A 23444-nucleotide genomic window follows, 5' to 3' on the forward strand; every position below is an offset into this window, starting at 1 on the left:
CATTCCACCCATCTCTCACATTTCATATCCTGCCTTCATTGATTTTTTTCTTTAACATTTACAAAATCTAATACATTATATCTTTTACTCATTTATGTTGCTTACTATTTTCCACTTCTCTAGAATTTGAGCCTCACAAGGACAGAGTTTTCATTTTTGTTTGCTAATGTTTTTCTAGTCTAGAGTATTGCCTGGCACACACATATATTTGAGATAATTATTGAATGAAAAAATAAAGAAACCAAAATCATAGAACTAGTGCTTTTGTGATAAGACATTTGAATGTTTGGTATTTCATATTATGCTTGAAAGAATATGGTCTATTGAGAGACTATCAGAATTATAATTATACTTTTAAATGTTTAATTAGGTTAATGACAAATTTTGGATTTTTAAGTGGAAATCTTACTAAATTTGTAAGTAATATTGGAACATTTAAAGATAATTTTTAGATTTACTTCTTACATATTTAGTTTCAAGTTTATAAGATGAAGCACTTAAATATGAAATTGAGTATATTAATTGAATTTGTGTATCAGTTAATATCTTACTATTGAAATACCGTATTTATCAAAGTCGCTTTAAAAGTACTGGTTAACAGTTGTTAATTTTATAAATAGTATAAGACTGGCAAGCTCCATTTAAAAGTGAAAGTTGTCTGAACCTGAAACTTTAATTAATAAAATGCTAACTTTTAAGTTAAAAATAAGCCTTCAAAAAGTCTGTTCAATAAGACATATGAATGAGTAACTGCAATGTGCTGCAGAAGGTGAAGGGCTGATAATACAGCGAAAGGATCACAGGGCTGTAGTTAGAAAACCGCAGTCCTTTTTCTGGCTTTCCCGTTTATAAGATACTAGCTCAGGCCAAACCTCTGATCCTGAAAGTGCTTTCATCTACAAAATGTGGAGACTGTATTAGAACATTTAAGTCCTTTCCAAGTCTAAATTATGATGCTGCTTTTTAAGGAGATTCATAATGATTCATAAAATGATCAGGATTGTAAAAATAAAAGAGTGGTACCTCTCACATTATTCTAAAGCCTAAATACAAAGGGAAAGGGACTCTGCTTGTGAGATGCTTAAGGGATTTTTAAAATAAGCATTCTACCATTAATAGTAAGGAAAACTAACATTCATATAGAGGTTCTTAGTTTAGACAGTGCTTTGGGCGCATAGGGATTCTTAACAATTCCTATTCACACTTGAGGAAGTCCAGTCTTTGAGCAGTTCCCTGGAACTGGGAGGCTGAGTGGGACGTGGCCCTGTGTCATTGAGCTGCACTTAATCATTACAAAGGTCATAATGCTGTGAGAGTTGAGAAAAAAGAAGGATGACTTCCGGGGAAAAATCAGGAGTTCACTGTCAACAATATGGATGAGAACTGACAAGCTGAAATGAGGGTAACAGCAGTGCAGGTGGACAAAACCAGCTGAGCAAATGCTCTAAACTGGAGAATGTAGAAAATGAGTTTGGAAAATGGGAAATTTGAGAAAATGGCTGATGGTGAGCTAGACATCAAGTCTGATCAGGAGTGAACTTCACCAATGTACTGGGAATGTATCTCATCACTCAAAAAGCACAGTACTAGTAGCAGCTGTTACTGTATTCATTAAGTTGACAGATTGTTTTTTTCATTTTTACACGTATTTATTTATTTATTTTTGAGACAGAATCAGGCTGGAGTGCAGTGGCATGATCACAGTTCACTGTAGCCTTGTTCTCCTGGGCTCAGGTGATCTTTCCACCTCAGCCTTCCAGGCAGCTAGGACTTCAGGCACACACCATTGCACCCAGCTAATTTTTATTTTTATTTTTTTTTTGTAGAAATGGGGTTTCACCACATTACCCAGATTGGTCCTGAACTTCTGGACTCAAGTGATCTACCTACCTTGGCTTCCCATAGTTGCTGGGATTATAGGCGTGAGCCAATGCACCAGGCAGCCAGAGATAGTTTAATGATACAATAGATTTTTGCAAAAAGGATATGCTCTTAAACTACAGCCTGTCTTGGTTGCTTACATAAAAATAACCTTATACTACTGTATTAGTATAAGGCCAACAATGACTCAAATATTCATTTTACAGATTCCATCTCAAGTTCTATAAAACTAAAAGAATAATCTGCTATTTCTGAAAGTGATTTCCTCTACCCTAAATTCTCAACAAAGCTAAAAATACTCTCCATTGAAAGGCCACTGAAATTTGGAGATGAATGGACTTGTACTCATCAATATTTCAAACCTTAGCAGGCTTTAAGTCGGGACTTGGGGAGATGGAACATCCAGGGAAGGAAATCAGCATTTTACAAGTTTAGTTCAGTAACTACTTGCATGCAACATGCAGAATAATTTTTTAAGCAACAAGAATATGAACATATTTTCTCATAAATCTCTATAAACTAGCTAAGTAGAGCAGGCCACATGTTCAGTATAAAAGAAAATGCCATCAAATTATTGTCATTTTTACTTTTATAAATGAGACTTTGATTTGCCAGGTTAAAATAACTTGAACAGGTGTTGTCAATCCAAGGTCTGAGATCGCCCTGAAAATCAGCTGCCCTGGGCAGACCATCCCCATGGGGTTCAGCTATGTTCTCCCTTTCCAACCTCTTTACTATGTTGGAACCTCTGAATCAAGACAGCAGAAGAACAGGGACACTCAGAACATATGGCTTAGCTACATAGCTCATACTGATAGTCTGTAAGAATTTCCTCAATATTGTTTAGTGGAGACAGGGAGAAAATAAATGCCTATTTCTTTATAAAATACATATCAGCTGTCCAGTGACCTCTTTCCTTTTAAACTCTCCCATAACAAAACTCTAATCCCACAAAAATTTTTGAACGAGCAATGCAAAATGTACTAATTATATCACAGGGGAAGCTAAGAGTTGGTTTATAGCATTTCTTGGGAAAATGTTAGAAGCATATCTTGTCCTGCATTTCTTTCCCTAGCCTCCAGACATATTGTTCTCTCTTATTTATTTTTCTCCATCTGGAGGTCATTCTTTGTGAACACTTACGTCCCCAATTCCCATATTTTCCCCTTCCTCTCTCCTCCTCACTCTTTCTTAAGAAGAATACTTTGGTTCTACCCTAGATTCTATCTTTATGTTGACACACTTGGACACTTAAGCTTAAAATTGTCTTCAGGATTTAAGTGTTGGGAACATTTAATACCAGTGGTACAGTACTGAAAATTTGATCACCCTAGCATTTCTTTAATTTTAGGAGCTTTTGTAAGAATTTATAATAGAACTTTTTACACTATACATTTCTTATAAAAGTTGAAATGTCCATGCTGCTCCCCTGCCTCGTTGGATATAATGCTACATGCACTCAATGCTATTCATTCATTCATTCATTGTTTCCCCCACATGTATTTATAGAGCGCTTTCCATGAACAGTCTTTTTAGATATGAGGATATGGTAATAAAGAAAACAATCAAAGCCACTGTCCTCAAGGAGCTTAAATGCTAGCAGGAAAAAAAGTAAATAATTATGCATAATATAAAATGCCATCATTCGTGAAGAAAAATAAGGCAGAGTAAAGGTGATAGATGATGATAGGATACACACACACATACATGTATATATGTCAATATATACAAACATATTAAAACCTTTCATTTTGAGCCTTATGTATTTTTTGAAACACCTTAAATAGAAAGGGCTGAAATCAGAACACTTAGAGGTCTCAAGCATGGTGTTAAGTAACAGACACCAACCGGGATTGTCAAAGTCCTGCCATCGAGGACATGCACCCTTCTCTTTGCGCTTTGCGCTCCTTTCTGCAAGCCTGTCTTGTTATTGTCAACATCCAAGCCACACAAGACCGGAAATAGGATCTGCTAACTGAAGAGATAAGTGCTGTTGGCATTTCCCCCAGTGCTCCACCAAGTGATTGGGAGAGAAGCAATGGAAGTGTAAGCAAAACGTTCAACCTGTTCTGCCTCAAAATGTATACAAACAATGAATATTCCTTTGTGTGTCTGCTATGCAAATCTTTAAGCTTTCATCCTAGTAAATAAAGAAGGACCAAAAGCAGCCTCCACTTAAAACATTTATTGTCCCGTTAGCAAAATTTCAGTCTCTTTTAGTAGGTATAATTTACGCTTCAGATTTGCATGCAGGCCAAATAGACAAATTCCATCAACTTACATATTTATTTCTATCTTCAACCTACTCATCTTTCCTTAGCGCCAGAAAGCTATTTTTAACTTTGTTGTAGGTAGCACATGAAAATCCAACAAATTGTTTGATATAAGACTGCATTAAAAATAGTTGCTTGACACCTAACTGCTATAACAAAAACAGGGCGGTAAGAAGCTCACGAAGGAAAGGAGGACTTTGGTTCTTTCATGGCTGTTCAACTAGTTCCTACTTTGGCGCCCAGCACAGGGGGTGTTAAATGCATATTTCACGAGAAATTGATAAATGAATCTTCCTTTTCTCATTCATTGCCACAATAGTACCCAAGCACGGTCATAAGCAATTCAACTGCATCATGTCATTCAATCATCACAAGATCCACTGGGGACCCCCTATTTCCACCATTTTGTAGATGAGCAAACTGAGACTTTGGGAAGTTAAAGGTCACATCGCTAATAAGGGACTGCACTGGGAAATGAATCCAAATCTTTGTGACAACATGTAGGCTCTTTGTCACTAGACTAGGGTCCCTTTATATGGCAGGCCCTTTACTTTCTTCTGTGTTCTTCCCCCGACTTCCTTTCCTATGACCACAGTCGTCTCAGACTGGAGAGAAACTGCTTATGTGAGTATGCAGAGTCATTCTTTACAGGAGAAGTATTAGCATCTAGAATAGCATTTTAGGACTTTAAAAAATGAAACTATCTAACTTGACTGCAGACTTTCCTCACAGGAAAAAAAAAGCAAACAGTTTAAGGAACAGCTTAATAGATATATTTGTATGCATGTACGTACTCACATATATATATATATATATATAAGCACCACCTATTGAAGGAGTTTAAACAGGCTTCTTAAGAATGAACTGGGCAGGATCTCAAAGGGCAACTAATCGAACCCTCTCGGGTAAGAAAAAGGTGAGCAAACAGAGGCTCTGAGAAGGGAGTGGCAGAGTGGTGGTGAAACCAAGATCAGAAGCTGCACCTCCTAGCTCTGGGGCCGGAGCATGCTCTGCATCAGGCTGTATCTCCAAAGGGGTTTGATCAAGAGAAAAATGGCAGAGAAAAACAGAAAACAACTACCCAGAGAAAAATTTAGATTTACACTAGGGAGGACAACCAAGCTTCTCTATAAACCATTCCTTGGATCATGTGCCTGACTCAAAGTGGAAAGTTCTCTGGCTTAAATGACTGAGCCAGGAACACCTTCATAATTAAGAGAAGAGAGAAAGAAAAATAGGGCAGAGATTAATAGGAAGTTGGACTTTTCTTCCTCTTGGATTCCTTCTGTGGCATGTGATCACACACACACAGGAAGACGCAGCAGCCCCACCACCAGGGAGTGAGGAGAGACATGCTAATAGAGATTAAGGGTTACACTCAATTGCAATATTGGTAGATAAACTCTGGTCTTGTAAAAATAACAAACTCAGAGTTGATTTATTATTTTTTAAAGGGGGAAGGGCAGGGAATGAAGTAAATTTTTTTCATTTGCTTATTCCTTGTTCAAATTATTTCCTTCTTATTTATTTTTATCATTCATGCAATTACCTAATAGTGAGGAAAATTAGTAGGAAGAACCTGTTGATTTCAGTGGAACATTTACCAGGAGCCAGTAGACTTTCAAAAACATTATAGCTTACTTTATTTATTCAATAAATTCTGATTGAACCTTTACTGTGTGTCAAGTCCTGTTCTAGGTGCTGGAGAGTAAGCAGTGACCAACTGCAAAATATCTTGGCTTTGCAGAAGGACTGGGAAGAGACAACAGACAAAATAAATTGTACATATGTGTGTGTGTGTGTGTGTGTGTGTGTATGTGTGTGTGCGTGTGTGCATAAAAAAAATAAAGCAAGCCAGGTGTGGAGTCTGGATGACAGAGAAAGACTATCTATTAAAGAAAGTAAAAGGAAGGAAGAAAGGAAGGAGGGAAGGAGGGAGGGACGTAAAGAAAGGAAGTAAAAGAAAGGAAAGGAAAGGGAAGAAAGGAAAGAAGGAAGGGAGAAGGAAGGAAGAAAAAAGAAAAGGGAAAGAGGAAAAAGAGCAGGGAAAGGAAATAATAAGTGTCTCTGTATATGTGGCAAGGCAGAAGGATACCATTTTATATAGAGGGTCCAGGACATGACCATCACCAACATTTGTGGAACCCAAGGCGAGAGCACAAAGAAAGATATACATCCCATCCTCTCTTCCCGCACAGAGCCGTGCCCTGTGTCAGCTCTTTAATGCAGCATGACGAATGACCATAGAGTTAGCTGCTTAAAATAACACATATTTATTATCGCAGAGTTTCTGTGAATCAGAAATCCAGGCACAGCATAGCTGGGTCCTCTGTCCAGGGTCTCACAAAGCTGAAATCAAAGTGTGAGCCATGCTGCATTCTCATCTAGAGGGGACCAGAGGAGAACAGTTTCAGGCTCATGCAGACTGTTGGCAGAACTCATTTTCTGGCCGCACAGAACTAAGGAACCAGGTTTTTGTTGCCTTCCTTAGATCCTAAAAGACACCCAGTTTCTAGAAGCTGCCAACAGTTCCTGGCCACGTGGGTTTACCCAAATCCACTGTTTATCTACTTACGGGCCTTGGCTCCAGTCTGGCAAAATGGAGTCTTATTAATGTAATGTAATGATGGGAGTTACATCCCATCAGTTAGTCATATTCTATTGGATGGAAGCAAGTTACTATCTTGCCCACACTCTAGCAATGGAGATTATCCAAGAATAGCAATAACAGAAGCTGGAAATCACTGGGGGTCACCTTAGGGTCTGTCTGCCACAAGCACCGATAGGTACCTTATACACATGGATATGGACAACCTAGTCTGTTAAGTGTACATCGTATCATCAGACATGAGTGGGCATCAGAATCTCCTAGAGTGTATGTTGAAACACAGATGGCTCATTCTCAAAGATTCTCCTTTGGTAGAAACAGAAATGAGTGGGGCGTTAATAATCTGCATTTCTAACAAGTTCCCAGGTGAAGCTAATGATGCTGGTCAAGGAATCACACCCAAGAACTGGTTTCCTAGCCTGTATGTTCAAGCTACTCTCACTGCCGCCCTCAAAATCAGCCAGACCTTGGTCATCTCTTGGGGTAAGGAATATGCATTCTGGCAGCATAGTCTTCCCATGAAAGTCTCATGAACACTTCATAACACACTCAGGGCTATTTGGATAGGGGATTCTGGAGACTCAGGTACCCAGAGCATGGTCTAGAAGAGGAGACATAGGTTCTAGGTGAGCCTATGAGCTGCTCACTCTAAGCAACAGTTCAGCCAGAAGAGGGCTAAAGTGGGGCTCTCTAAAACCAAAGGCTCTTGAACAGGTGTCAGGAATGTGGAGGGTCAGAATTGTGTCCTACTTGCAAGCCAATACATTAACCTGCCAGTTTAACGGACGTTGGCAGAAGACACAAGACTTCTGGGTCATAGACAAAAGACAACTTACTACTGACAGCAATAGCAGTACCCAGAAAAACACCCTTGTACCAGTTCTCTGAGCTCTAATTCCAAAAGGATGGTGTGACAAGGGCCGATTATTACCTGTTAATGCAGTCTGGCATGTTACTGGAGAGTAACACCTAGATTACAAAACTCCTATTTATATGAGAGCTGCTAGCAAATCTGCCCAATATCTGGTCTTTATCATCTTTATTATCCTGGACAGTAAATAAATCTTCCCCTAAGAGAGAAAGTTTCTATCTTTCGAGGCTGCATGATAGCCCCTATACAACTTGGGGTTTCCTAATCTCAGTGTTACTCCCCTGTAACACACCTGACTGTGTAAATAGGCAATACCTGGCTCTCGTCATATCCTTTTGGAACGGAGGCTCAGAGAACTGGCACAGTGATGTTACTGTGGCTACTGCTATTGCTGTGAGTGACATGCAAAGATCCTGGAAAAGAGAGTCCAAGGAAAACCAGCTGTTCATGCCTTTGCTCAGAAGATGTGTTGTGCAGAAACTGGACAAAGCAGGGAGAACTGTCTCCCAACAGATCCAGGTCCAGTTGCCAGATCTAAGGGTAGTAGTGACCAGCAACATTTGGGTAAAAAAAAACAAAAAAAATAAAGAAGGTGTGCAAGCTGGCCCAGAAGATATCTGAGGAACAGCTTTGAAGTGGAGGGATTAATAAACTCAAAGGCTCCTACAAGGCAGTGAAGGGAATTAAGGGAGAGAACATTAGGAAATGAGGTCCAGGAAATAAAAGGGGAATAAGCAAAGGCCACTGTAAGGTCTTTGCCCTTTGTTCTGAGTGAACTGAGGAGCTACCAGAGAATTTCAAAGGAAGGAGTGTTGTGATACACCATGATTGAGAGAGTCACTCTGGTGACTCTTTAGAGAATGGAGTGAAGGCAGTCCAGGGCCAAGGCAGACAGACCTGCTAGGAAACTCCTGCAGTAATGCACGTGGGAGATGAGGAAGGCTGGGACCAAGGAAATACCAGCAGAAGTGCAGGAAGCTTTCCCATTCTGGATACATTTTGAAAGTAGAGCTAGCATGACAGTCTGGAAATGGGGTATGATGGGGGAAAAACAAAGCTAAACCTTGGAGGATAGGTTTTGGGCTTCTGCATTTGAAATGGAGTTGTTGTGAATGGAAATGTGGATGAATTTAGGAGGACTAGGGATATTTTGGAGGAGGGAGCTCAGGAGATCAATGTTAGACATGTTGAGGTCAAGATGTCTACTAGACAGTCATGCAGCTATACCATGTGGGCAGTCTGAAGTTGAGAAGCCAGGTCTCAGGCTGGAAAAATAAATTTTGGAGTTGTTAGCACATGGATCCAATTCAAAACCATGAGTCATGAGATGGCCAGCGGAGCTAGTGTAAATAGAAAGAAGCAGCAGGCCAAGGACGGATCCCTGGGGCAAGCCAGCAGCTAGCAAAGGAGACTGAGAAAAAGGGGGCGGACTGTTCAGTATCCTGGAAACCAAGTGAGCAAAGTGCTTCGAGGAGCAGATAGTGGCAACCCTGCCCAGATATGCTAATAGGTAAATGAAGATGAGCACTGAGAATGGGCCACTGGACTTGATACTTTGAAAGAGAGAGAGAGAAAGGGCACAGAAAGCTGGGGTAGAGAGAGGAAGGGGAGGGGAGAGAGAAAGAGGGAGCAAGAAAGCCACCATGTGCAAGCAAGTGCTGACTTTCTCTTTTTCCAAATCTAATGGAATCCAAATTCAAAGCTATTATATGGGGCCATTATGTCTGCAGCATACACAACAGGTCCTATTACATTAAACCAAAACATTTATTTTCCCTCAGTTTTGGAGAAGGATAAAAAGAACAAATACAAATCTGAGAAGGACAGAAGCCAGTTCTACAGAGGCAGGTGTAGGACACCATCTGAGAGGAGGGGCGACAGTGAAAATTACAAGTCCTAATCTCAGAACATACTTCCTTCTTTGATGACTACTATTGCTGAGAATGGGCTATGAGAAACTGGTGAAACATCTCATAAATGAATGGAGCCACACCAGATACACAGTAGGCCAATAGTAAACAGGGATTTTCCTTTTCAGTAATGCCCTTTATATGTTGGGTAAAATATGAGCAAATGATGAGTGCTAAAAGGGTCAGCATTTTCCACCCCAAAATATGCCACAAGAGGTGTTTGCTTGTTTTCAAGACAGAGTCTTGCTCTGTCACCCAGGCTAGAGTATAGCTTAGAGAACACCTCCTAAACTCAAGTGACCCTCCCACCCCAGCCTCTTAAGTAGTGGGACTACAGGCCTGCAGAACTGTGCCTGGCTAATTTTTTTTAATTATTAGTATTAGTAGAGACGAGGTCTTGCTTTGTTGCCCAGGCTGGTCTTAAACTCCTGGGTTCAAGCAATCCTCCTTCCTTGGCCTCCAAAAGTGCTGAAATTATACGCATGAGCCACCATACCCAGCCCATGAATTATTTTGATCTGAAAACATTTGAGTTCCCGAAATCCTTTATCTGACTAAGAGCAGAGGTTCCCAAAAGAACTCAGCTGTCACAAATTCCTCCCACCGGGAGCAACTCTTTCTTCTCTTCTAGACATTGTCACAAACTGTCATATCTCCCATCTATTCGCCTAAGGGCCCATTTAGCTTTAAAAAAAAATAAGTCATTTGTTCTCTCAATATTGCCTTTTCTCCACCTCCCTTTCCTATAGTAAAATGATATGGAAACTCAAATCTCATCACTCCTTGGGGTATTCATTTATTTCCATGACACCCTCATGCAAGTAAAATTTTAAATAAATAACTTCGTAACCTTTTTCTCCTGTTAATCTGTCTGCCATGAGTTTAATTCACAGGCTCCTACGCACTTAACCTAAGAGGGTAGAAAAAAGTTTTTCCTCTCCTCCAATGCTGATGAGAGCCTTCCAATCATTTCAAATAAACTTCACAGATAGCGCAGATATCTTGTAACTTCCTGTTGGAGCTCTGGGATAGCGAAAGAGGAATAACAGGAGCCAAAGTCTATACTTCTTTCCAGGACTGACCTAACTCTTCAGTAAGAAAAACCATCTTTCCATGATGTCTTTATGTAGAAATGAGTCCATTTTGGAAAGCAAAATGTTGGAAAATATTTATAGACAATGAGCTATTAGCTCTTTTCTCATTCATGCCTAAGCGAGAAAAATCAGTGAAAAACTACAAATATCCAGCTATCAGAGACTTTAAAACTGAGAGATCTGAAGAGATCTCCTCCCACAACCCCCATCCCAAATTGGCTTTTTCTTTTGAATGAATCAGTTCTGCTTCCGTGAATATGCTTGGGAGATGGTTAAATGAATAAAACATATCCATGTAAACAAGTAATTATAATACTCATGAGGCAATAAAAAGCTTTCTTTTTTTGGGTACTCATTGAAATTAGTCCTTTCAGCCAACATCTAAAGGATACAAATCCTACTTTCTGGAAACAAGCACGCAGATCCTGTGACTTATTTATTTTAAAATCCTGAGATGACTGGGTATGGACGAGCACCAAGTAGAATAACATATTTGAACCATTCCATATTTGAACTGACTTTTCATAGCAGCTGGTGATAAAATTCTATACTGGTTCTAAGAATTACATGTCATGTGACTTTTACAGATCTTTTTAATCTTGAATCAGTTCTGCTTCCTTGATCCTTGATAAGACACTCTTGCTATTAATGGACAGGAGAAATGTCTGATTATAAGAGAAATGTATTTCCAAGGAGTTAAAGAGATTTCTATATTTTAGATATATGCCAGGGAAACTGTAATCTGTATAAGATACAAATAATTGTAGGTAAGTTTGGAGATGAGGTGTAACATATACATGCATTTTTAGTGTGTGGTACATGGTCTGGCTAAGCAAAGTGCTAGAATTTTGCCTTTTCAGAAAGAAGCAATATGTTGGTGACTAAGGATATTCTTGGAGATTTGTGGTTTTATTCTGGGAATTTCACTTCCTCTGCATCAAAATGCATCACTTATAAACGATTCACTCTGTGAGAAACTACTTAAAATTCATCTTTCCTTGAGGACCCAAAGCTTCCCTTTAGCCACTTCAAATTCATTAAAATGTTCCCCTGCCTTCCCTGGTACATTAACAATGCTTCTCAATTTAATGCATTTATGTTAAATCATTACACTTTATTGCTAAAATACTCAATGAAAAGTAGGATGACAGATGCAAATATCCACATTTCGAGGTCATCTTTTATGTGTTCTTAACTGCATAGTAACTCAGCAAATTTTTTCTTTTACTTTTTTCTTTTAGTTTTTTTTATATATGTATAAAACCATACATATGCAGTTAAAATATATAAATAGTTATATATTTTTTCTTTTTTTTTTTAAGAGATTGGGTTCTTGCTTAGCCTGGGTTTGAACTCTGGGGCTCAAGTGATCTCACTGCCTTGGCACCCTGACTAGCTGGGACTACAAGCACTCACCACCATGATCAGCTTAACTCGGTAAACTGAAGAAGGGACTGGCTTTATGGTGTTGTTGGGGACATTCTGCAACAGCAGTAATGGTGAACCTCTGCCTGCATGGAGAGCATGCCGCCTGACTGATGACAGAAGCAGGTGCCCTCTTTTCTACACTTGCCATGTCAGACTGTGAAAATTCAACACAGAAATGGCTAGAGTAGCTTAAGGACAAATCCACTGACTGCTCATTTTTCGCCATAGTTTTATCAGGTGTTTTCTTAAAGTAGGTATTGTGCTAATATGTTTGGGAGATAGTTAAATTAATAAAACATATTCATATAAACAAATAATTATAATGTTCACGAGGCAATAAAGCACTTTCTTTTTTTGGGTACTTATTGAAATTAGCCCTTTCAGCCACCATCTGGAGAATACAGATTCTACTTTCTGGAAAGAAGCATGCAGATCCTATGCATTTATTTATTTTAAAATCCTGAGATGACTGAATATGGATGAACATCAAGTGGAATAACATATTTGAACCATCCCATATTTGAACTGACTTTTGTTTGAGATGATGATAAAATTCTGCATTGGTTTAAAAATCACATATCATGATTTTTATAGAATTCTTAGAATTCTTCATCTTGAAAACAGTACAAAAATAGCAAACTGTTGATAAATGAACATCCTCCACCCCCAACTTGACATCTCACAGGGCTTATTTTTAAAGATCTCAGGACACATTCATATTCCCAGACTTAGACCTTGCTCACATATACAATGAACTATACAATTAAATTCTGCCTCTTTAAAACCTCTTTGATCATAGAGAAAATAAAGCAAAATTATTATTTAAAACTTTGTACACAACTGCTTATGCATACAAAGTACCTGTAAAATGGTAATTGAAATCTCAAGGTATGAAGTCAAACTTTCTGATTTCAAATACCAACTCCAACATCTCAAAGTTGTATGAGTTGGAGAAAATTGTGTAACTAGCCTGTCAGTTTCCTCATCTGTAAAACCAAAACGTTACTTTCCTTGTGAGTTTGTTGGAATAATAATAATAATAATAATAATAATAATTATTATTATTATTATTATTTTGAGACAGAGCTCGCTCTGTCACCTAGGCTAGAATGCAGTGGCACAATCTCGGCTTACTGCAACCTTCACCTCATGGGTTCAAGCGATTCTCCTGCTTTAGCCTCCTGAGTAGCTGGAATTACAGGCGCCCACCAGCTAATTTTTGTATTTTTAGTAGAGACGGGGTTTCACCGTGTTTGTCAGGCTAGTCTCAAACCCCTGACTTCAGGCAATCCACCTGCCTCGGCCTCCCAAAGTGCTGGGATTACAGGCATGAGCCACTATGCCTCACCTGTTGTGCTTATTAAATAACATGTTCGGAATTTTTGTTTTCGATCTCTTTTGTTTTAGGTTTTGTTTGTAAAGGCAGGGTCTCTGTCTAGCCCAGGCTAGAGTGCAATGGTGAAATCATAGTTCATTGCAACCTCAAACTCCTGGACTCAAACAATCCTCCCACCTCAGGCTCCCAAGTAGCTGGGTATACGGGCATGCATCACCATGCCCAGTTTATTTTTCAATTTTTTTGTAGAGGCAGGGTTTTGCTCTGTTGTCCAGGCTGGTCTTGAACTCCTGGGCTCAAGTGATCCTCTTGCCTTGGACTACCAATGAGCCAGGAGCCACTGAACTTGGCTAAATAACATGGTTTCAAGAAGTCATAGTAAGGTATTTGACATTTGTAAAAACACTAAAATATTGTTGTTATTATCGCCCTCAATGTGAATTAGCTCTACTTAGCACTTTACCACTCAGAAAATTCCATTAGGATGGAAGTATGTCCTCTCATCAGTTCTAGGTGTTAACCCATAGGCATGACTCTCAACTCTTTTTTCCTAACCTCCTGAAAGGACGACCCCATGTCATGTTCATCTTAGCCTCCCCTTTGCACATGTGGCACAGCACACATTAAGGCACAGCACAGTATAGTACTTATGCTCATTCTCCGGACTCAATTAAACTTGGAGCTGAATCCTGACTTCTTCACTAAATTTTTCTGACTCTTAGTTTCGCTGTTTATAAAACGAGTTGAAAGTAAAGGTATCTACCTCATGAAGTTATTATAAAGTTTCAATAAAATAATGGATGCAAAGATTTCAACATAGGCTAATGAAAGCAACAGCAAACGTTTATATACTACTTGCCATGTGCTGGGCCCTGCTTTAAGAACTTTGCATGTATTAACATGTTAAATCCCCAAGACAATGCTATGATATTAGAGCAATTACTATCTTCACTTAACATATGTAGAAACCAAGATGGAGAGAAATCACTAACTTGTTCATGGTCATGTTAATGGTAAGTAACATGGTAGAGTTAAAATCCTGGCAGTTTACCTTCATCCTGGGATCTTAATCACTATGCCCTTTTCTTGTGCTTGTCAAATATTTGCTATTACTACAGTAATCAATAAGTATTTGTTAAAATATTTAATGAATCAGTATCTGCTGAAGTATTTATTATTTACTAAGAAGCAGATCTTATTATATGCCACAAAATAGACTCCTTTGCTTCTAAGGTTTTAAAGAAATTATCAGATTCTGCCTACCCAGGCTAACTAATAAGGTGTATACTCAAGAAGGCAATTCAAAGTATGTTCCAATATACTATAATAGCTGTCATTTGTATAATTATATTTTTAAATAATTAAAAATAAAACAATAGTATATGATTTATTGCAAATAACTGACTTCATCTAAAATATACATCACCTATTTCAAAACTTTTACTTAAAGAGGAAACAAAACTATAGGAGGTAGCTTGGAAGATAATATAAGTAGTCTTCATAATACTACTCTTAAGGATCATAATAATACTCATAAATCAAAATATATAACAGCTTGCTTCCATAGTTTGAGGACCATTATTACGATGCCTGAACTGCAATATAAAATTTTAACTATGAAACGTAAAATGCAAATAAGTTTTTCCTTGGATAATTTAATACTTAGAGACATAGCTCACTGCACTTCATTTTATTGTACTTCGCAGACATTGTTATTTTTACAGATTGAAGGTTTGTGGCACCCCCAGGTCGTACAAGTCCATTGGTGCCATTTTTCCAACACCATGTGCTTACATTATGTTTCTGTGTCACATTTTAGTAACTCTCACAATATTTCAAACATTTGCATTGTTATTATATCTGTTATGGTGATCTGTGATCAGTGATCTTCGATGTCAACATCGTGATTGTTTTGGGGACCCATGAACCACGCCCATATAAGATGGTGATTTTAATTAATAAATCTTGCATGTGTTCTGACTGTTCCACTGGCCAGCCATTTTCCCATCTCTCTCCCTGTCCCTGAACCTTTCCACTCTCTGAGACAATATTTCACAACACTGTTATCCAGCTAACAGTCTCTATAATAGTCTCTAAGTATTCAAGTGAAATAACCCTATAATAGTCTCTAAGTATTCAAGTGAAATGTAGAGACACTGTCTCTCACCTTAAGTCAAAAGCAAGAAATTATTAAACTTAGTGAGGAAGGCACATTGAAAGCCAAGACCGATCAACTTTGATTGAAGTTGTGAATGTGAAGAAAAAGTTCTTAAAAGAAATGTAACATGCTATTCCATTGAGCACAAAATGATAAGAAAGTGAAATAGCCTGTTGCTGATAGGGAGAAAGTTTGAGTGCTCTGGATAGATTAAACCAGCCACAATATACCTTAAAGTGAAAATCTAATCCAGAGAAGGCCCAAACTCTCTTCAATTTATGAAGGCTGAGAGAAATGAGAAAGCTGTGCAAGGAAAGTTGGAAGCTGGCAGAGATGTGTTCATGAGATTTAAGGAAAGAAGTCTTCTCAGGCCAGGCATGGTGGCTCACGCCTGTAATCCCAGCACTTTGGGAGGCTGAGGCAAGTGGATCACCTGAGGTCAGAAGTTCAAGACCAGTCTGGACAACATGTTGAAACCCCACCTCTACTAAAAATACAAACATTAGCCAGGCATGGTGTCAGGCACTTGTAATCCCAGCTACTCAAGGAGCTGAGGAAGGAGAATTTGCTTGAACCCAGGAGATAAAAGTTGGAGTGAGCCGAGATCATGCCAGTGCACTCCAGCCTGGGTGACAGAATGAGACTCCATCTAAAAAAAAAAAAAAAAAAAAAAAAATGTCATCTCTGTACACAGAAGTGCAAGGTGAAGCAACATAGGCTGATGCCAAAGCTGCAGCAAGCTCTCCAGAAGATCTGACTAAGATCATTGATGGCTACACTAAACAACACATTTTCAATATAGATGAAACAGCCTACACTGGAAGAAGATTCCAGCTAGGACTCTCATAGCTATAGAGGAGGAGTTGATGCTTGGCTTCAAAGCTTCAAAGGACAGGCTGACTCTCTTGTTAGGGGCTAATGTAGCTGGTGACTTTAAGTTGCATGCTCACTTACTATTCCCAAGATTTTAAGGCCCTTAAGAATTATTCTAACCATAGCCAGACACAATGGCTCATGACTATAATCCTAACACTTTGTGAGGCCAAGGCAGGAGGATCACTTGAGCCCAGGAGTTCAAGGCTTCAGTGAGCTATGATGATTCCACTGCACTTCAGCTTAGGCAACAGAGCAAGACCCTTCATCTATGAAAATGCAGATACAAATAAATAAAATAATTATTCTAAATCTGTAGATTTAGAAAACATGCTCTATAAATGGAATAACAAAGCCTGGATAACTGTTTACAGCATGGTTTATTGAATATTATAAGTCCACTATTAAGTCCTACTACTCAGAAAAAAATATTTCTTTATAAATATTACTTCTGGTTGATAATGCACTTGTATTAGTCCATTCTCATGCTGCTAATAAAGACATACCTGAGACTAGAAAATTTGTAAAGAAAAAGAGGTTTAATGGACTCACAGTTCCACATGGCTGGTGGGCCTCACAACCATGGTACAAGGCACTTGTCACAAAGCAGCAGGCAAAAGGACATGTTCAGGGAACTCCCCTTTATAAAACCATCAGCTCTCATGACACTTACTTACTATTATGAGAAGAGCATGGGAAAGACCTGCACCCTCCCGACAGCTCCCTCCCATGACATGTGGGAATTATGGGAGCTACAATTCAAGATGAGATATGGGTGGGGAAACAGCTAAACAATATCATACCTGGTTACCCAAGAGTTCTGATGGAGATGTGCAAAGAGATTAACATTGCTTTCACACCTGCCAATACAGCGTCCGCTCTTCAGCTTGCAGATCAGGGAATAATTTTGACTTTCAATCTTATTATTTAAGAAATACATCTCATAAGAATAGAGCTACCATAGATAGTGATTTTTCTGTTGGAACTAAGCAAAGTAAATTGAAAACATTCTGGAAATGATTCACCATTCTAGATGCCATTAAGAACATTCATAATTCATGGGAAGTGATCAAAAATATCAACATTAACAAGAGTTTGGAAGATGTGGACTCCAACCCTTCTGAATGAATTTGAGGAGTTCAAGACATCATTGGAGGAAATGAAGTGCAAATGTGGTAGAAAGAGCAAGAGAACCAGAAGTGGAGCCTGAAGATGTAACGAAATTTATGACATTTTAATCTCCTTCTAAAACTTGATTGAATGTGGTGTTGCTTCTTATGGATGAGCAAAGAGTGGTTTCTTGAGATGGAATCTACTCCTGGTGAAGATGTTCACAGCATTGTTGAAATGACAACAAAGGATATAGAATTACATAAACGTAGTTGATAAAGGAGTGGCAGAGCTTGAGAGGACTGACTCCAATGTTGAAAGAAGTTCTACCACAGATAAAATGCTATCAAATAGCATCACATGCAATAGATAAATCTTCCTGAAAGGAATAGTCAATCTATGTGGCAAACTTTCTTGTTGACTTACTTTAAGAAGTTACCACTGCCACCTCAGCCTTCAGCAACCACCATACTGATCAGTCAGCAGTCATCGACATCCAGGCAAGACCCTCCACCGGCAAAAAGATTATCGCTTGGTGAAGGCACCAATGATCGTCAGCAATCTTTAACAAAAAGGTCTTTTACATAAAGGCATGCACCTTTTCTTAGACATCATGCTATTGCACATTTAATAAACTATGGTATAGTATAAACATAAATTTTATGTGCACTAGAAAACCAAAAAACTTGTGTGACTTGCTTTATTCCAATATTCACTTCCTTGGGGTGATCTGGAAATTGCCCACACTATCTCCAAGGTATGCCTGTATGAGAGGCTGGACCTGCTGCCACTTGACAGAGGGAAGCAAGGTTATTTTATCATTTTATAACAAAATGCCATACTTCCTTTACAAAGCAAGAATTTGTTTTCCAAGCAATATCAATAAAAGCGATGTGATTATTTCATTTTTCTAAAGCTTCAGCCCTTGCGTCCTTGTCTCTTCTTATCCTCATTTATTTTCTTTCATCTGGTTTTAATTTACATTATCTTGTTGCATTTCATGTATCCATATAAACTGCCTTATGTACTTCCTGAAACAAGATAAAATCATACAAAGTATAATGTTCATTTCATGGACTTTGCACTCAGTAGGATTAATCTGATATTTATTGCTTTCTTTCATTCATGAACATCTAAGAATCTTCTTGAGTGGATGTCTGGATATAAAAAATAGTTATTACAGTAAACTGAATAATGGCTCCTAAATATATCCTAATCTCTGGAACCTGGAAATGTTACCTTGTGTGGAAAAAGTCTTTGCAGATGTGATTAAGTTAAAGGTCTTGAGAGAGAGAGAGAGATTATCCTGGATTATCCAGGTAGGTTCTAAATGAAATCACAAGTGTCCTTATAAGAGAGGCAGAGGGCGGTTTGATGCAAATAGAAGAGAATGCAATGTAACCACGGAGGCAGAGAGATGAGAGTGATCTAGCCGAAGAATGTCGGCAGCCACCAGAAACTGAAAGAGGCAAAGACAGCGCCTTTCTTATCATCTCCAGAGGGAGAGCAGCCCCACCAACACCTTGATTTCAGCCTAGTGATAGCGACTTCGGAATTCTAACCTCCCAACTATGAGACAGTACAATTTTATTGTTTTAAGCCACCAAGTTTGTGGTAATTTTTACAGTGGCCATGAGAAGCTAACAGAGTAATTAATTTGAATATATGCAAATGTCAAAAGGAGACAGTGTTCCTTGTAACATTGAACACATTGGGAGAGGCAAAAACAACAAAGTTATTTCCATTTAGAATGATAAAATATTGAAGCATAGTTTAAAAGGATCAGGAAGTTTTCATTTCAAAGGACTACCATATGTTTCAGGAAAATGCTACATTTCTAACACAATTCCCTCTCTAACATGTCAATTATCTTAAAGCAATATTATCTGGTACCAGTGGAAAGCAAATAGGAATGCCATTCTCCTGTGGACATCTCACTCAACATTGTTCTCCAGCCACTCTTCAGTGAACCGCTCCCCTCATAAGCCTTACCACCTTCCCTGAAAGTCCTCTTGTTTTGCTGGAAGTAATCTATTCTTTTACAAAGCCAAAGAACATATTTGGATAATGTCACCTATGGGAGAGTTTCTAGTGCAGTAAGTTGCTGCACCTACTGAGCTATATGAGTGAATAATGTCCATAGCACCCTGGTGGCTTCTTGGACAATATGAAGCACAATTCATCAGCACCTGCCTGTTTAACCTCACTTATCCTTATTTGTCTCTTGATTAGCAGGCAGAAAGATAAGCCATCTTCACCCTAGATAATTATAAAATAAACTATGCTGAAGGTGGAAACTTACACTTGGAAAATCACAGGATTGTCTTAGCTAGATTCTAAGAGGTAAATCATTCATTTAGCCAGAAAAATGTACAAGTGGAAAAAAGATTTCTCTTTAATACATGCGATAAGCAGTTTGTGAAAAGTTTTTTCTTAAAGAACTCAATATGTCTGCTTTCTAAATAACAAAACATCTGAAAATGAGAAACTTAAAATGCTAGGCAAGTAAGGATTTAAGAGTAAGTAGCCTCCATTCGATTGTACAAGCAGGAAGCTGGGGTCATCTTTGACATTGCCCCGTTCATATTCAATCCAGTTTTCACTTTTCTTAAGATTTTACCATTTATTTTTTGTTATCTTTTTGTCTGTTTTTGAGATAGGGTCTTGCCCTCTTGCCCAAGCTGGAGTGCAGTGTTGTAATCACAGCTCACTGCTGCCTCAACCTGCTGGACTCAGGTGATCCTCACTCCTCAATCTCCCAAATATGTGGGACTCCAGGGAGGCACCACTATATCCAGCTAATTTTTGTATTTTTTGTGGAGACAGGGTTTCACCATGTTGCCCAGGCTAGGCTTTTACTCCTAGGCTAAAAAAATATATCTGTCTTAGCTTCCAAAAGTGCTGGAATTACTGGCGTGAGCCACTGAAGCTGGCTTTTTTTTTTTTTTTTTTTTGGCAGGTTCTCACTCTTGTCCAAACTAAAATGCAGTGGTGGGATCTTGGCTCACTGTAGTCTCAAACTTCTGATCTCAAGCAATCCACCCACTCCAGCCTTCCAACTAGCTAGGCCTACAGGTGTATGCCACCACACTCGACTAATTTTGTTTATTTTTTTGTAGACATGAGGTCTCACTATGTAGTCCAGGCTGGTCTTGAACTCCCTAGCTCTAAGTGATCCTCCCACCTTGGCCTCCTAAAATGCTGGGATTGCAGGCATAAGCCACTGCACCTGGCCTCTTAAGTATTTCTAAAATCTGTTCACTTTTCTCATATCCATTTGCCTTTTTATTAGTCCTCTTTACTCCCAAAGTTTTCATCTAGTTATGAGGGGAAAAGAGGCGCACCACAGGGTGGCTGGAGTCAGGTGGGGGTTGAAGTTTTAACTTTCCTCCAAAAGTCACAGGCTTTGAGTAAGAATGGGTCCCTCACCCCATCAACTTTGCTACTCCTTACCTATCTAGCTGTAAACAAGGAATTTATTAAAAAGTCATGGCAAAAATCGAAATTACTTTTGCACAGACCTAGTACCTCCCATGCTTGTTTCCTCTCTGTAGAATGGGAATGAGAACATGAACTACCTCATGGAACTGCTGTGCACAGGAAATGAGTCCATCAATACATGCATAGACAAAGAACGGACACAAGGACACGATAAACAATCTGCTCTCCTGGTTACTGCATACTAGGGTTATAGCTTTTCAGGCTCTCGCTGCACTCTGAGGCCCTTTCTTAGCATTCACATGGCAGTGGTTTTACATGTTATTTTTCAAGTAGCCATCAAATTAATATTTATCTCTTCCTCTACTGTAAAATTCATGAAGCAGATACCAAGTCTGCCTTTGCTCTTCTTAGCACAGTGCTTGGCAAAGGAAAGCACTGAAATATTTGTTAAGTAAATCTTTTAAGTAAACCAAACCAGTAAAGTAAACCAGTGACCCCGGCGGTTACCAGTCTGTACTTTAGGATGTCTTCAGAAGTTCTCCAAATGTTTCCTATCTGCAATAGTTCTTCTTCAACCTCACTAACAGAATCACCTCAGAAGCTTTCAAATATACCCATGTTCAGGCTCCAAAGATTCCATTTTGACTGGGATGGGGTTGGCCAGGGTCAGTATTGAAGACTCTCTAAATCATTCTAATTGGCAAGTCAGGTTGGAAAGCTCCGGTGCTGCTATCATCAGCTTCAGCTCCGGTGTGAAGGCCTCCAATCTGATCTCTGCTTTACAATTTGACCAACTACCGGCACCCTTGGTTGAATTATCCTTTCCTATCTATATAATAGAGGAAAAATATGGGAAGCGGCAGCTTTATGGGCAGGACCTAGGCGGATGGAACAAACGAGTAAGGTTCCTGCTGTTCAGACAATTGTAATCCTGGCAGCAAACCTGTTGGGCGACTCCCGGCCCAGGCACTCGCCAACCCACTCTCATTCAGAGTGTTCTGCCCCTAGAGGGCGAGCGCATCGGGTCATGAACCTCTTCTTTTTCTTCTTTTTTTTTAAAACCAGATTTTATTTATATTAAGAGCCACCACAGAGTTTCCCACGATGTAAAAGAATGGTGGCAATGATTGCCGTAAAGGCTGAACTCCGCAACCCGTCCCTTCTGCGCGTCGCTCCCAAGGTAGATCACTGAGTCCGTTTCCTTCCCACCTGCCTCTCGCTCCACATCCGCCCACCTCTGCCCCGTCCACGGTCCGTTTACCCCCATTCTTGAACGATTCCATCGGAATTCCCCAACCCTGTTCCAAGGGTGACCCCCAAGATAGGAGGCCGCCCTTCGTGAAGCCACCGCAGGCTCCTCCGGCGGGCAGCCTCGGGAGCCGGGAGCCTGGCTGCCGGGGCCCCGTGCGCCACGGCGGGGAGAGGTCGCTCCCGGATCGCTGGAAACCGGGACTCACGTGTGGCTCTGCGGGAGGTCAGGGGGCCGGTAAGACTCACCCTGGCCTCGGAAAGCGGGTAACCGCAAGGGAAGCCGCACGCGTAGGCTGGCTGCGGAGCCACCCCCTCGGCGGGCTATCCCCTCAAGCCCTGACTTGAGCCAACAAGCCGCGAGTCCACGGCCCTGGGCGAAAAGAGTCGCATTCCCTCCCCAAGCCCTCAAGGGAAAGGGATCGAAACGCGCATTCCGGACCCGGCACAACAGGTCCTCCGGGCACCCACGAGGCTGGGGAGGTCGGGGACGACTGACTGAGAAGAGGGTAGAGCTTTCCACGGGCGCATTTCCTGCGGAGGGGCCTCTCCACTTACGGATCTCCTGTTACTTTACCGATCCCCAGACCCACAGCAAATCTTGAGTTTGGGGCGCAGGCATCATACCGAAGGCGCGGGTGGGAGTGGAGTTCTGGACGCGTGGCATGGCACCAATCTGTTCTGTCCGAGAGCGAAGTTAGGTGGTGCAGGAAAAGAACCTGTATGCGCACCCCAAGACCTGACTCTCGGGGCGATCGGCGACCACTCACCTTGTGCCTGCGCCTCCATGGCGGTTGACTTCGAGCTGAGGGCGGCCGGGACACCCCGGTGCTTCCCAGAGCAGATGGCAGCTGTACCCGGGCTCAGAACGCAGCTGGCCCCGCCGCTCGCTCCCACTCCTGGCACGCGTGTCGCGAGCGCTGCGCGGAGGGACGCAGGCAGCCGCCACTGGCCGCTTCTGATTACCTCCGCCCCTTCCAGTCCACCTGGCCCAAACCAAGCTGGAACGAGCTCGCCGCTGGGCGCCACCTGCCGGCGCTCTGCACGGCGGGCGGACGGCACCCTCTCCCGGCGCTATCCCGGCAAACCGCAGAGATACTGCAGGTTAGGGTCCAGACCCCCGCAATAAAGCCGGCGGTACAAAAAAATGAGTCACACGAATTTTTCAGTTTCCTAATGCATATGAAAGTTACGTTTACACTACGCTGCAGTC

At 40.4% G+C, this 23444-nt stretch overlaps 1 protein-coding gene across 1 annotated transcript in view; it reads right to left on the minus strand.

Annotated features, from left to right (window-relative positions):
* The window catches only part of TPD52L1 (TPD52 like 1), a 108520-nt gene extending 85308 nt beyond the window's left edge, over positions 1–23212 (minus strand). The window contains exon 1 of the mRNA XM_003932381.3: positions 23002–23212. Coding sequence (XP_003932430.1) covers positions 23002–23020 — 19 coding nt within the window. The 5' untranslated portion in view covers positions 23021–23212. The remainder of the gene's footprint in view (positions 1–23001) is intronic.
* Between the last annotated feature and the right edge of the window lie 232 nt (positions 23213–23444).

Source organism: Saimiri boliviensis, chromosome 4 (assembly GCF_048565385.1).
Source record: "Saimiri boliviensis isolate mSaiBol1 chromosome 4, mSaiBol1.pri, whole genome shotgun sequence".
NCBI lineage: Eukaryota > Metazoa > Chordata > Mammalia > Primates > Cebidae > Saimiri > Saimiri boliviensis.